This window comes from Bombyx mandarina, chromosome 18 (genome assembly GCF_030267445.1).
Source record: "Bombyx mandarina strain Sakado chromosome 18, ASM3026744v2".
Lineage (NCBI taxonomy): Eukaryota > Metazoa > Arthropoda > Insecta > Lepidoptera > Bombycidae > Bombyx > Bombyx mandarina.
The window spans coordinates 616,755-632,837 of record NC_143224.1 but is presented as its reverse complement, the minus strand read 5'-3'; the positions used below and the strand labels follow the sequence as shown (position 1 = coordinate 632,837).

Genomic DNA, 16,083 nt, shown 5'->3' with positions numbered 1-16,083 from the left:
CATAATTATGCTAAAGATTTGGCTCTCTACGGCATAACCTCCTGATTACCACAGAAAACATATTTCAAATAAAAAATGCTTCTTCCTGGCATAAAATCGTTCGTTCATGGACCTAAATAGGTTGCCTCTGATTGTCTTTTTTACTCATGAAACAATATTAATCACACCCTTTCCTTGGATCCCTGTACTGTACCTATTTACTAGCGACCCATACTAATGTAATGAAACGTAATGAATTCAAATGTTCTTCAAACGAAGTTCGAGACCTCGTGAGCGTCCTGGCACTGCTCATAACAGAATTTTGTTTTGCAAATTAATGTGGTACTCGCCTGACTGTCCAACCTCAGTACCTCTAATGCTCTCCCTATATCCTGTCTTCAGTACCGGCGGTAGGACATACTGTAAAAACCCATATATTGGTACTCAACTAAGCTAATTGAAGAACTAAAAAATGGAGGATCAGATAATGCACTGTTATTGAGCACAGAATGAACTTTAATCAAACGGTTATTTAATACTGTGCTGTGTGTTACCAAAAATATTTCATTTCTCTAAAACAAATCAGTTATTGTACATTGTTAACTTGCTCAAATAATATTTCATGGTTCTTTTGTAGATATAGCAATAATGTTACATGGGACTGGAGCTTACTCATTAACTACTTAACTACTTACTACTCATGAACTTTACTGATGGTAGGACCTTTTGTGAGTCCGCACGGGTAGGTACCACCGCCCCGCCTATTTCTACCGTGAAGCAGTAATGTGTTTCGGTTTGAAGGGTGGGGCAGCCGTTGTAACTATACTGAGACCTTAGAACTTATGTCTCAAGGCGTGTGGTGCATTTACGTTGTAGATGTCTATGGGCTACAGTAACCACTTAATACCAGGTGGGCTGTGAGCTCGTCCACACAAAAAAAAACTACTATAAAACTGTCACTAAATGTGTAACAGGCAAAGGAGGTAAACAGTCGCATCATTTATCAGTGAATACTGAGAGCATGTACATATTATCACCATCACCATCATCATCACACGGGCATACGCTGCTACACATGGACCTCTCTCGAGGTTCGTCACAATGACTTTTTTTTTTTTTTTATTGCTTAGATGGGTGGTCGAGCTCGCAGCCCACCTGGTGTTAAGTGGTTACTGGAGCCCATAGACATCCACAATGTAAATGCGCCACCCACCTTGAGATATAAGTTCTAAGGTCTCAAGTATAGTTACAACGGCTGCCCCACCCTTCAAACCGAAACGCATTACTGCTTCACGTCTGAAATAGGCAGGGTGGTGGTATCCACCCGCGCGGACTCTCAAGAGGTCCTATCACCAGTCCTACGCTGCCCACCTCCAGTGGAATCCTGTGACTTCCTCTCACAAGGTGGACCGATGACACACTGTCTTCCAATACCCGTTCGCCATTCTAGATTTTTTTGGTCTCAGCGGTCATCTGTTCTACGAGCAGTGTGCCCTACCCCCTGTCACTTTAACCTCGCTTCATTTTCTTATTGACAAGACCAAATCTTGTCAATAGATACCACACAAAAAAAAATCGGTTCGCAAACAGAATAGAGACGAAAGAACTGGACTACTTTGTTATTTGCCTATTTATAGACAGTTTTCTCTGTGCGTTAAGGCACTGTGGTACCGACACATTTGTCTGCTTGCAGGCTTGCAGGATGACTTACTGTAAGGGCCATTCGCCCAAGTATAATAAGTTGGACGGATAGTAGCTTTGTGTTTATAAGGTTCGGAAACTCCTTGGCATGATCTCTCCGACTCACATACGTAAAAATAAGTACAATTATCAATCCACACATACCGCAAAAGTAATATCTTCGGTGGCTTTGCTAATACTGTAATCATGAAGGACATAATCGCATAAATTCCCGATAATACCAATGTAACAATGTTATTAGCCTCGCCGCGCTCAGCAGGAAGCGATAGGAATCCTTCGGATTTCCCTACACTCCTCATTGGTATGCACAAAACCATTTCCGTCGCATGATTGATACACAGTTCAAATTCGATTTGATGTGATGATTTACGTTATTCAAATGATGGTTCGTGTAGCGACATCTCTCGTCGAAAAGAAGAAACCGACCTGATTTTAGTTAGCGCTAACAATTTCAAATAATTTCAGCTGAATAAGGTTGAATTCACAATTGAATGGTCTTCTCTGTGATGTAGACGTCGCCCCAAAACACGTAATTTCGGATCCACCTGATCCACTAACGGTGCTTTTAGGTACCCCAAGCACCGGTCATCGTTCTCGTCGAGCCCGTCGCTTGCGACGAAGGGACCGGCGAGTAAATTAACCCACAGACACAGCCCACTGAGCTTCTCATCAGATCTTCTCAGTGGGTCGCGTTTCCGATCCGGTGGTAGATACTGCGAAACACGGCTCTTGCTAGGGTTCGTGTTAGCAACATCGTCAGGTTTGAGCCCCGTGAGCTCACCTACTAGCCCGGTGACGCTGATATGGTCTCTCTAGCTAGACCATCAGATTAGGTAGGAAAAAAAACTTTGTAATTATAAAGTAAAGCTTTATTTGTATTTGCATATTTTGATTTAAATTTAGAATATTGCTATGAATTAGAACGTGATTCTAAATAATGTATTAAACGTCTTACTTAATTATATTGATAATAAAAGTAAACGATATTATGATATTATATTTTAATGCATTTGAATCTCAGCATAGTGGCGTCGATCATGTATTATTTCCAACGACCGCTTAGTAAAAAAAAACAATGGTTGTACACATACTCCTATTGTAATACTTTATAATAGTTATATAAACTAATTCACCTCAAAACCTAGGCCATGAGTCATTCTTTAACCTCAAATTATTCACCACACGTAAATAATATGATAAGAATAAAAGTGTTTTATGCATACACGACTTATGATCGAAGGACTCGCTGTTCAATCGACGGTGGTGGCCTTTCTACAATACGCTTATAGAATGCCGCTATGTGCATGCGGTGTGGCCATACCGCGGGCGAGAATATATTATAATGGAATTTAATCAATTGCTCTTGTTGAGATATAAATGCAAAATAGTATGGAACATCTCGTAAATCTGTTTTAATATTAAAATCAATTCTGCTTTTGTATAACGAAGCAATTAGTTCTAGTTTCAAGAATTCGAAGCAATTAGTTCTAGTTTCAAGAATTCATTTGAAACTGAGACTTCATGACAAAAATATATCTGTCTCTCTCATACATATCTGTTCAATCGCCATTTCTTTCCATGCACTTGAGAAACAGATGTTAGGTCTTAAGTTCTGAATTTTGAATAAAATTTTCAGTAATAGAAAGTCAAAAAGAACATTATGATCGTACCGACCTTTTGCTCTTAAACGAATACCAATGAAGCTTCGACCTCATGTCTCAAAAACGGAGTTGATCTCGTGGTGTGCATCAGGTCTGATAGCCACTTGGCGCCTCGTTGCAGGTCTGAGCGGCAAATTTAAAGCACGCTTTTTTCGTGGCCTCAACATCTACGGAGTACAACCTCAGTTGAGGTCCACATTCAAATTTGTGCTGTCGCTAATAGTGGCCATGTGTTTTTGTTGTTATTCTTATTGTGTTAAATAAGTTTTTTTTATTGTGTCGAAATTTCATCTAAGGTAAGATTAATAATTTATTTAAAAAAAATACAAAAATTTCATACAGTTAGTTTTTCTCATAAGTGGGGGCAGCTAATTCTGAATTCCCGTGAATGTCAGCTGTCCCAGTCGTCCAAAATCGACAGTGCCCAAGGACAGTGCCAAACTGCCTCCTACTAACAAGGACTATTCTACAGTTATCTGAAGAAGGCAATAGCAAATATTATTTAAGTAAATTAATTCAATGTTACACAGCAATACACAGCGGCTTGATTGTGTCCCTAGCATTGCTGATGTCCATAAGCAACAACGACTGTTTATCATCAGATGAGCCGTGTGCTCGTCTGCCAACAAAGGCAATAAAAAACGTAACAGTAATTGTGAAACAATAACTTTTCATGTCAATATTGTTTAGTTTTTGTTTTCTACCTAAGCTGATGGTCTTGAGAGTCCATATCAGCGTCACCGGGCGAGTAGGTGAGCTCACGACGCTTAAACCTGATGATGTTGCGAACACGAACCCTAGCAAGAGCCGCGCTTCGCAGAATTTACCACCGGATCGGAAACGCGACCCACTGAGATGATCCGGCCAGAAACTTAGTGGGCTGTGTCTGAGGGTTAATTTACTCGTCGAGCCCTTCGTCGCAAGCGACGGGTTCGACGAGAACGATGACCGGTGCTTGGGATACCTAAAAGCACCGTTAATGGATCGGGAGGATCCGAAATGACGTGGGCTTAGTTTGTAATCGTAGTTACAACAAATCGCTTTTAAAAAAATATTTTAAGATTCAAGGTCATTTATTTATATCTCAACATTGTTTTGCGTAGTCATTGAATACCAAATAATCTTGACCACTACTTCCAAACAGCCATACCACTAATAACCGGAAATCAAAAGCAATGAGCTTAATCATCTCAAGTTTGTCTAAAATTTTTTATCGCCACTCTAACAATTATGTAGTTGTACTAATAACATAATTAGAGTAGTTAAATAAAGCGAAAAGGAACGAACGCATTAGGCATTCTCGCGTAGTGCAGTATAAAATATAACCACACTGAATGTATACTATGCTTTATTGCATAAAAGTTTCTAAACAGCTTAACTTGAATCTACAGTACAGGTAGTAAGTACGGTGGGAGATTGTTGAAAAGCAAGCCTCATTAGCTTCATTACACTTATTTTCTTAATTAGAATCCATAATTTAAATACACCGCTAATAATAAAACTCTTTTAAAACGTGATCTCACTAAATTCTATTTTATTTTTTTGCTTCATATTCTAGTGACCTCGAGGGGTCACACTAGATTCACCGAATGAGTAGGTGAGCTCACGGGACTCTAACCTGATCTAGCACCAGCGAGAAACTCAGTGGGCTGTGTATATGGGTTAATTTACTCGTCGAGCCCTTCGTCGCAAGCGACGTGTTCGACAAGAACGGTGACCGGTGCTTGTGGCACCTAAAGCCACCGTTAATGGATCGGGAGGATCCGAAATGACGTGTTTGGGACGACGACGACTGTTTACCATTCGTCCACAGAATCGAGTATGTAATTTCCAGCGGCTACGACAGTTTTCATGTCGTGCCGCCTTTTCAAAGTGGCGCAATGATGGCGACTGTAAATACTTACTGACTGATTCAAGCTCCAGGTCATCATGGAGATCCACATTCCTTAGGAAATATTGTTCGCTGACGGCTATCCTGCAAAAACGGGATAGAATTGTTTTGATGGGATTTTAAATAAGCGCGGGCCGCGTGAACGAACACTAACTACACTTGCACAGGTCATGACCAGGCGTATGCAAGTTTTATAGAGTGTCACCTTATTACGAAGGGACAATTTACTTTGCTTGCAAATCATAGGGTATATAAATTATATGATGCGTTCATTAATAAGTGACTCTGTGGTGCAGTGGTTAGCGCCTCTGGCTGTTGCTCTGAGGGTCGTTGGTTCCATTCCCACATCGGGCAAACATTCGTGTGATCAATAGGTTTTTTTTTGCTTTTTGTCTGAGTGTTTATTATTTACATATATTTAAAAGTATATAAATGTATGTCAGTCTCTGGTACACCCATAATAATCCTAAATTGGGGCCGGATGATTGTGCATGATTTGAAGTCGTCGTGGCCTAAAGGATAAGACGTCCGGTGCATTTGTATGTAACGATGCACCAGTGTTCGAATCCCGCAGGCGGGTATCAATTTTTCTAATGAAATACGTACTTGATAAATGTTCACGATTGACTTCCACGGTGAAGGAATAACGTCAACGCAAAATTATAATTTGCGTAATTACTGATGGTAGGACGTCTTGTGAGTCCGCGCGTGTAGGTACCAACCACCACCCTGCCTATTTCTGCCGTGAAGCAGTATTGCGATTCGGTTTGAAGGGTGAGGCAAACGTTGTAACTGTACTAAGACCTTAGAACTCATACCTCGAGATGGGTGGCGCATTTACGTTGTAGATATCTATGTACTCCGGTAACCACTTAACACCAGGTGGGCCGTGAGCTCGTCCACCTACTAAGCAACAAAAAAATATGTTTCCAGTTATTTATTTATTATTTTTAAGTTACTTTAAACTGTTGGCTTCAAAGCCGAAGTAGGCCAGTAAAATTGACCAATTATTTACGTGTTGTTTATGAAGGTCATCTAGGTTCATCTAAACTAACCACGAGAGTTTCCTTATGATAGATTCGTCCCCCAAATGAGATATTTATTATAATAAGATATGACGTTGTTTTACAATACAAACCACAAGGAAGTTCTTGAATAACAAAAAAAAATACAACCAAAAATAAATTATTTATTAAGTCAAATTAATATATAATTTACATAAACACTACATACATACGTTGGACTGTTAATTTCAAAATCTTGAAAAAGCTTTTGATTGCTTTGTCTATTAATATAATAATATAATTTACAATTATGATTATTTAATATTACGAATTAATTGTCTATAGTTAGCTAGGTAACTGTTGTGTATATAATCAAATTTATTTTGCAGTTTAAATTTATACATATGTTTACTATTGTGGTATAGTAAGAGTGAAGAAGTAAAGAAGTGTGATGTGCAGAAAGATAAATGAGCACAGGGTAAATGCTGTTAAGATACCAGAGCCACCACCATCTCAATGTATGGTGGGGCCAGTGAGACAGAACCATAAATAATTTTGCATTGAAATAACTAATAACCCAAAACTCTTCATGGCAGAAACAGGCATAAGTCACACTAAAGTGTAAGTTCCCTGTGAGCTTTGCTAAAATGTATATTATGAAAATAATAAAAACTTATTTCAGTAGCTAGTTAAATTACCTTAAATGACCTAAACTAATTTGTGAATGTTATTAATACAAAATTTTATTGTAAACTAGCTGACCCAGCAGACTTCGTAGTGCCTAAGCCTAAACCTTTGTATAAAATAAATTTAAAACAAACAATCCGTCCGACACATCAAAAGAAAAACAAAATCGTTATTTTTATGTAATTCCGAGCATTTTCATATTTATCTACCTTTTAAACCATCTCTGGACTTCCACAAGTAATTCAAGACCAAAATTAGTCAAATCGGTCCAGCCGTTCTCGAGTTTTAGCGAGACTAACGAACAGCAATTCATTTTTATATATATAAATATAGATAAGAAAACGCGTCGTAAAAATGTTCAGGATCCACAAATTTAACTTGAGTTATAAAATAGGGCTTACCGAGCGCAAGGTCCTATGGTAAGCGGGTCGCGCCCGGTTGTACCCGTCTAACAAAACCTACTAACTCTCCCAAGTCACTTTTGAGTTCTACTGTGTTGTGCTTCTTAAAAAAGGATCCACTTAAGTACAGTACGTATCTAAATAATTCACAAATTCAATGATTTTGTAATGAGCAAGTGCCGCACAACCAGTTTCGTTCGCTATTTCGCAACATGTCCGAGTTTTAAGTATGCTAACACTTCTAATAATATAATAATATGTAGTACTTGTACATAGCAAAAGGTCATAGAGCAGTTAACCAGGTGTTATGTGTAACTAACATAGATTCTGCGCTATGCCCATACCGAATTTCACACAGCTTAATTCAAGAAATAGAACTTCTTCGAGGCAAAAATAGGTAAGGTATCGATGCGGAGGACTTAGGTACTCTGCATCTGGACATAAGTCTTTAGGAGATCGATACCTTGTCAGACAAGCAGTACAGACCTAGTATTTTCTTAGGCCTGCAGCTGATAGATGTAATCTAACCTAATCTCTTACGATATAATTGCCACGTACATCCGGCTTTGGAGTGAACTCCCCTCCACGGTGTTTTCCGAACGCTATGACATGTCCTTCTTCAAACGAGGCTTGCGGAGAGTACTGAATGGTAGGCAGCGGCTTGGCTCTGCCCCTGACATTGCTGACGTCCATCGGCGACGGTAACCACTTACCATCAGGTGGGCCAACTGCCTACAAAGGCAATAAAAATAATTATTATTAGTCCTTGACCAAGAAAACTGAGAAGTTTTTTTTTATTATTGCTTAGACGGGTGGACGAGCTCACAGCCCATCTGGTGTTAAGTAGTTACTGGAACCCATCTATAACCTAAATGAGCCACCCACCTTGAGATATATGTAAGTTCTAAGGTCTCAGTATAGTTACAACGGCTGCCCCACCCTTCAAACCGAAACGCATTACTTCTTCACGGCAGAAATAGGCGGGGCGGTTGTACCTACCCGTGCGGACTCACAAGAGGTCCTACCACCAGTAATACAACTGTGAAGTGTAGAAATTATAAAAGCTACAACAAATCGATGCGAAAAAAAACGAAATTAATCATTGAACTAGTAATTTTCAGTTATTTTAAATTCCTTCAAAAAAACCGCTATCAAATTTTAACAAGTGAGATTAACAGGTTAATGTATAATATATTAAACAAGTTTACTCATAATATACTAACTTCAAGGTATCAAACTCGAAGCACGCGCGATGATTGCCTTCATACTCGTAACATTTATCTTTAGACGTTTGTTAGCTGTTTTTAACGCCGCTTCATCAGTAAAAGTTTTAATAACTGTAAATATAATTTATAACTACATTTAGTCAAAATATCTTTGACAAAATATAAATTGGGGCCAATGAACTGTTTTGACTGCATTTTATCTTTTTTTATTTTTACGATAAATCATTGATTAGACGTTGCTTTAATAAATGTGCTTTTCTATTTTATTACTGAGACATTAATTAACTAGCAGATCCAGTAAGAAGTGTGCCGTGTGTACACACGTATAGGTGATCATCAATGAGCGTGATTCCGTATCTTTCTAACTTCCAAGCGAAGACTAAGCCTCTGCGCTGCTGATTTGAAACCTGATTCCTCTCCTGAACTTCTGCTCTGCTAATATATGTACATATATTATTAATACGTGAAGCAAAAACTTTGTATCCCTTTTTACGAAAATTGCGCGGACGGAGCAGTATGAAATTTTCCACACTTATAGAGAATATAGAGAAGAAGTGCACAATGGTAATATTTTTTTAAAATAATGCATAAGAGATACATTAATCAATAAAGAAAACATTACACACACTACATATCATGCACACACGCATGCATACCATTTATTGTCAAATTTTTGTTCTCGACGTCTGTTGTCAAATTGAGAATAGATTAAATATTGTTTGTCTTTGTTAATATTTTTTATAGTGTAGTCTTGGCGAAATTTGTGATTATAGAAGTATAAAATACAATCATAATAGTGTACAAACTTACAATTCCAATTAATGATAGTCGAATTTCGACTACTGCGGGACCTCTAGTGCATATAAATAGACAAACAATTAAAATTAATTCTGGAGTATACTCGAGTTTTTCCCGTCATTTGTTTTTTTTTTTCGGATCTTTTCAATGCTTTACAGTTTTTCGTGATCATAGAAAACCGAAGAAAATACTACAAATAAAAGAAACTGTAATAATAAATTGCTCCGACTCTAAACATATCTGTGTTCAAGGTAGGATTCATGTAAATGAAAGAGAACCAGGGCTGTATTTGTAAGATGTCCATATAAAGAAGATAATTTTCACCTAAGTGAATTTAGCTTAAATAAAACTTAATTAATATAAATATAATAAATTAAATCGCCTGTAATGGTGAGTTTTTCTACACTCCAATTATATGTTCTAATGAATCCATGCGACGATGGCAACAGCGCGTCCCAAAGGCCACAAATTTCTTGTATAGAAGAAAACTAAAAGGTAAATACATATCGGTTGAAGATGCTGGTAACCTCGAGAGGCTAAGCTTAACCGGGCGAGTCCATTCCACAAATGATGCGCAAAACCACAGGAATAAAAAAAAAGAAACATGTGTGCAATTCACATGTGTTAGAAGTGAAATCTTCAAAAATTAAAATACAATTATCCTAAATGTCTAAGTATATGTAAAATTTTGTCATTAGTAAATAATTGTAAATCACCTTTTATAGTATGAGGTAGCGCCCGCTGTGAATCGATATTTTAACGTCACGTATAATCCTAAATTGAAATTCACTACAAGAGGTTTCATACGCACGTTAGTATTAAAAAATCTCATAGATGGCGCTGTATTAAAATTATTCGACACTTCCGTTGCATTCCTGCGTGACGTCACATCTGTAAAAATGTTACCCTCATGCGCCTAAAGAAGTTTCACTTCAAAAAAACATCAAATTTTATTAAATTCTAATATTAAATAATAATATTAAATAATAATATTATTAAATAATAATATTAAATAATAATATTATTAAATAATAATATTATTAAATAATAATATTAAATAATAATATTATTAAATAATAATATTAAATAATAATATAATAATTAATAAATCTATTGAGAAGAGATTATATATCTAATACCTTAGATTCTGTGTGCAAAGAAATGTAAATGTCAAAAGGTAATTTTTACTAGTCAAAAGTACCCATTTTTCATATTGTACACAATAATAGTAACATTAGTAAATAATACAAATTTTGAAATCATCGACCGGTAGCTTAATATGGCAGTGCTGTTTTGTTAATAGAAAATAACATAGCTAAATAATCCTAAACTAATCGCAAACCAAATTTCGTTCCAATTTAGCCAATCAATGTTAATTTTGGAAAGTTGCCTAGGCTGCCCGCCACGCCGCCGATTTGTCTAAAACATTAATGACTAATTATAGTTCGTAAATCAGATTTAGGCGGTGTGACCAACATTCCGATGCTGAATAGGTTTTAACCGAAACTTGCGCTAACAATAAGTTTATGTCAAACCATGACACCGCGTGCTCAAATTGATAATAGCTTAAAATCGAATAACAAAGTGACATTTGAATTATACCACTAGTTTTCTGTTTATCGAAATTCAGAATATGAAATGACTTTATTTTTTATTTTTTATTGCTTAGATGGATGGACGAGCTCACAGCCCACCTGATGTTAAGTGGTTACTGGAGCCCATAGACATCTACAACGTAAACGCGCCACCCACCTTGAGATATAAGTTCTGAGGTCTCAGTATAGTTACAACGGCTACCCCACCCTTCTAACCGAAACGCATTACATGTTTCACGGCGGAAATAGGCGGAGTGGTGGTACTTACCCGTGCGGACTCCCAAGAGGTCCTACCACCAGTGATTACGCAAATTATAATTTTGCGGGTTTCATTTTTATTACACGATGTTATTCCTTCACCGCGGAAGTCAATCGTGAACATTTGTTGAGTACGTATTTCAAAATGACTGTCGTCTTAATACTTACAAATCATGTTGTATTTATTAATTTTAAATTTAAATTATCGCCGTTGGTACCTTCTATGAGTTTAAAACTATAGAAGTAACAATTAAAACTAATTTTACGGTTTAATCTCACATTTTTTATTATCGCAAGTTAACATTGGCCACGAAAATTCTCGAATATTCGACACTTCGGAAACAATAACATAACGACAATAAAAAACATGAAATTGAAGAATTTAAGTGGTTTTAATTATATTCACGACACGCGAAAACCGAAAAAACTATTTAACATAACATAATTTATTTGTAGTAACACCTAAATGTCTAATCTAAGTGCTAAGCGTGCATTACTACTTGTTATATTGTGAACGCTTATATGAAGGTGCCTACTAGCAATGCCCCTACCTCACACCTACATCCACGGCAAAGTATCTGCTGTTGTTGCACGATTAATTTGAAAATGAATGTATTCATGTAAGTGGCGACATTAACTTGGTTTTTTATTTATTTATTACTTAGATGGATGGACGAGCTCACAGCCCACCTTGTGTTAAGTGGTTACTGGAGACCATAAACATCTGCAACGTAAATGCGCCCCCCACCTTGAGATATAAGTTCTAAGGTCTCAGTATAATTACAACGGCTACCCCGCCCTTCAAAACGAAACGCATTACTGCTTCACGGCAGAAATAGGCAGGGCGGTGGTACCTACCCGCGCGGACACACAAAAGCTCCTACCACCAGTGCCATCCAAAAACTCGTCTGCCCAGCTACACTAGCTAAAATAATTTGAATACCTTACAGATTGATGTTTCTTATAAGACGATAGATAGATAACATTCTGTAAATTCCCAGACGAGCTAAATGATTTATGTTCAATGATCGTCTCAAGTGTATTTAACCTTATCAATTTATTCGAAGTAGACCTCACCACTCACGCAACGACTCTTGATGAACTGTCTATCAACTGAGGGGCGAACACGAATGACTATCAAAGTATGCGTATCGTTACCTCCTGATCCATTAACGGTGCTTTTAAGCATCACAAGCACCGGTCACCGTCCCCGTCGAATCCGTCGCTTGCGACGAAGGGCTCGACGACTGAATTAACCCACAGATACAGCCCACTGAGTTTCTCGCCGGATCTCCTCAGTGGGTGGCGTTTCCGATCCGGTGGTATATTCTGCGAAGCACTGCTCTTGCTAAGGTCGGTGTTAGCAACACTACCGGTTTGAGCCCCGTGAGCTCACCTACTAGTTAAGGTTACGCTGATATAGCCTCTCAAGGCTATCAGCTTAGATAGGAAAAAAAAAAGTATCGTTATCGATAAAAAAAGTACATGGTTTAAACAGCGCCCCTACCGTCCGTAACAATAATTAATTTCATCAGCACCAATGAATTTACTAACTTTCGGTTAGCAATTGAATCGTCACGTTCTAGAAATTCGAAGCTTATACTCATAATCGAGAGCACGAATATTGTTTTGTCATATGGTAAGGTAAATCTCGAAGGCTAGCTGGCTATCGAGTACTACCGTCTAATGTAGTGATCCGTTTTCGTATCGAAAACTCGACACATTTACATTACGAATTCGATAGATTTTCGTGCTTTGGCGTACTGATGATACCTTTTTAATTATCTAGAATGTAGCCTAAAGTATTGCGAAGCAGATGGTAATAGTATCGGCGTTGAACAAGATAATCCGGCTCCTTTGTCTACGGCTGCAGTCTCCAATCGGAACTGAGCTTTAAGCTTCCTTAATTACTTCACAACTCGCTTTCGCATTGAAAAAGTTACGTTTTAATCCGTTTCCGGATCCGGTGGAGGAAATTTTGTTTTCAAAATGTCAAGGAAAATGTGTTACTTTTCAAGTTTCAAGCTTTATGCTTAATAGAATGCTCGAAATAGGCATAAAATAACATCATGGCGTAACTGTTTTTAATGATTTAAATAAGCAAATACACTCACGGCTCGCCTGTTGTTAATAAACAGTGCCTATTTTTTATTAAAAGAATAGCTGTAACATCCTTCAAACTAAGGGCATGATGAGTAAGCATTAATACAGCCCAGCTTAGACTTTAGTTAAAATAAATCTAGCGTTTACACACTACCATATCGTTTCTTACTATTTATTTATTTACAGCATACATCATGGGAAATAGGCTCACGGTCAACCTGGTGTTAAGTATTACAAGAGCCCTTACCGGAACCCCCAAAATCTTAATTAAAAATTTTAAAGCGAATTTTTTTTTATTGCTTAGATGAGTGGACTAGCTCACAGCCCACCCGGTGTTAAGTGGTTACTGGAGCCCATAGACATCTACAAAGTAAATGCGCTACCCACCTTGAGATATAAGCTCTAAGGTCTTTGACGATTTTTACTGGTGGTAGGACCTCTTGTGAGTCTGCGCGGGTAGGTACCACCACCCCACCTATTTCTGCCGTGAAGTAGTAATGCGTTTTGGTTTGAAGGGTGGAGCAGCCGTTGTAAGTATGGTTACAAGGAAATAGGCAGAGTGGTGGTACCTACCCGCGCAGACTCACAAGAGGTCCTACCACCAGTAAAAATCGTCAAAACAGCTGTAGTACTGGTCCGTGCGATACAAGCGTTCCTTCGGCATTGCAATCAACTTGTCTTAATATATCTTTACCTGTTCTTTGCAGATGTTTACTCAGCTTGTAATCCTGCTAGTGATGCTTGACCTACCCGACGTCTTTAATTCGCCGTTACAGAGGACCACGGACACAAAGAGTCTTAAACACCCCGTCATACTAACTCATGAGCCGACACACATTCAACACATACACATACTACCGTCGAAATATCCCAGAAAGAAAAAAGCGCCAAACTTGACCGTAATTCCCTTAACCCATCAGCTATATGTTCCCGCAAAATTCCACGTTTTACCACCCCAATCGAACGTGCAAAGCTCAGTACACACGAGTGTCAATCACATAGTCAGTAACAATGTCAGGATTCCGGTCGTAACCCAAACGGTGGCGCACAGTAGCAACATCACCCATTCCCCCTCCCTGATCCTGATTCCCATCCAACACAATCTCGTGCCTGTACATGATCTAACCGTTCTTCCGTTGCAAAGAACGGTGCAGAACGAGAAGACTGGACATTACAGGACAGTGGAAAAGAAGAGCGAAGAAGATGAGGAGCCGAATCGTTATAGAACTTTTTACGGTGGTTATGGGGCGGGCCTGTTCTTCGGAGGACACGGCGCTGGCCACGGCTTTTATTCTTATGGAAAGTAATCTGACAACAATTCGACAATCAGAATCTTTTTTTTTTATACTTTAGATGGGTGGACGAGCTCACAGCCCACCTGGTGTTAAGTGATTACTGGGGCCCATAGACATCTACAACGTAAATGCGCCACCCACCTCGAGATATAAGCTCTAAGTTCTCAAGTATAGTTACAACGGCTGCCCCACCCTTCAAGCCGAAACGCATTACTGCTTCACGACAGAAATAGGCAGAGTGTTGGTACCTACTCGCGCGGACTCAAGAGGTTCTACCACCAGTAATTACGCAAATTATAATTTTGCGGGTTTGATTTTTATTACACGATGTTTTTCCTTCACCGTGGAAGTCAATCGTGAACACTTGTTGAGTACGTCTTTCATTAGAATAATTGGTACCCGCCTGCGGGATTCGAACACCGGTGCATCGCTCAACACGAATGCACCGGACGTCTTATCCTTTAGGCCACGACAACTTATAATACAATGTACTATATATACTACATAGGTATATTAGATTGATTTTATTTCTAATTTTATTTATACTTCAGAACTGTTGAAATTGTATTGATGAGAGTCGCTTCCTCGAAAGGAGAAAAGGCACAATAATTAATCATAAGACATCAAACAACAAATTTATGTACTAGACGTAAGAAGATAGATTAATAAATTATTTATTGTACCTACCTCTGGTATTATTTATAAATGCGTACAAATGATGTAAACTGTTCCGTTACGAATATTTATTAGTAGTAATTCTGCTCCGAACTGGATTCCGGTAAAGACTTTGATAGATATTCTCTAATTTATCTTATAGTAATGTTTTATTTGCAAATGAACATTTTTCTTTAACATAATTGTTGGGTGAAATACTTAAAATGATCGAGACAAAACTTTCAAACCTTAAAGGCAAAAAATACGACACTGGTCCAAAAAATTTGTGAGTAGCTTTAAACACAACAGCTTAGACTCGTGCTGGATGTTTTGACATGACTCTCGATATAGACAAAAAAATAAATAGATACAAAAATCGCGTTACTACCATACGCTACATCATGAGAAAGTGTGAAAGTAGCCCCGGTAATATACAAATTAAAGAGCGGACGGTTAGCGTGATATGAACATGTGATGCGTAGAGAGAAGATGCATGTAACTAGAAGATGTATAGAAACGGTAGTGAAAGGTAGGCGGAGGAAGAGGTCGACCGAAGAAGACATGGATGGAGTGTGTGAATGACGATATGAGAGAGAGAGGAGTGAGTGTTGAGATGACGGCTGATAGAAGAGAATGGAAGAGAAAAATTAGCTGTGCTGTGAGAGCAGAGTTCGGGCGACGGCGGCTTTGCGTTGCCCCGTCGCGGTCGGATAAGTCCAATCGATAAGATCGTATCAATGGGCCCACTTACACAAAAGGCAAGAAAAACAGAAAACTTTTTTTTATGCTCTCGCGTTAAAAACACATTTAAAAGTACCCGATTTAAATAA

The 16,083-nt window shown here is 38.2% G+C and overlaps 1 protein-coding gene across 1 annotated transcript; it reads left to right on the top strand.

The window, feature by feature from the left end:
- The first annotated feature begins 3,539 nt into the window (after nucleotides 1–3,539).
- LOC114250048 (uncharacterized) lies at nucleotides 3,540–15,216 on the top strand. The gene is made up of 2 exons (XM_028183786.2): nucleotides 3,540–3,637; nucleotides 14,012–15,216. Exon 2 carries the CDS (start codon nucleotides 14,012–14,014, stop codon nucleotides 14,609–14,611), a length of 600 nt encoding a protein of 199 aa, XP_028039587.2. The 5' UTR covers nucleotides 3,540–3,637; the 3' UTR covers nucleotides 14,612–15,216.
- The last annotated feature ends 867 nt before the right edge of the window (nucleotides 15,217–16,083 follow it).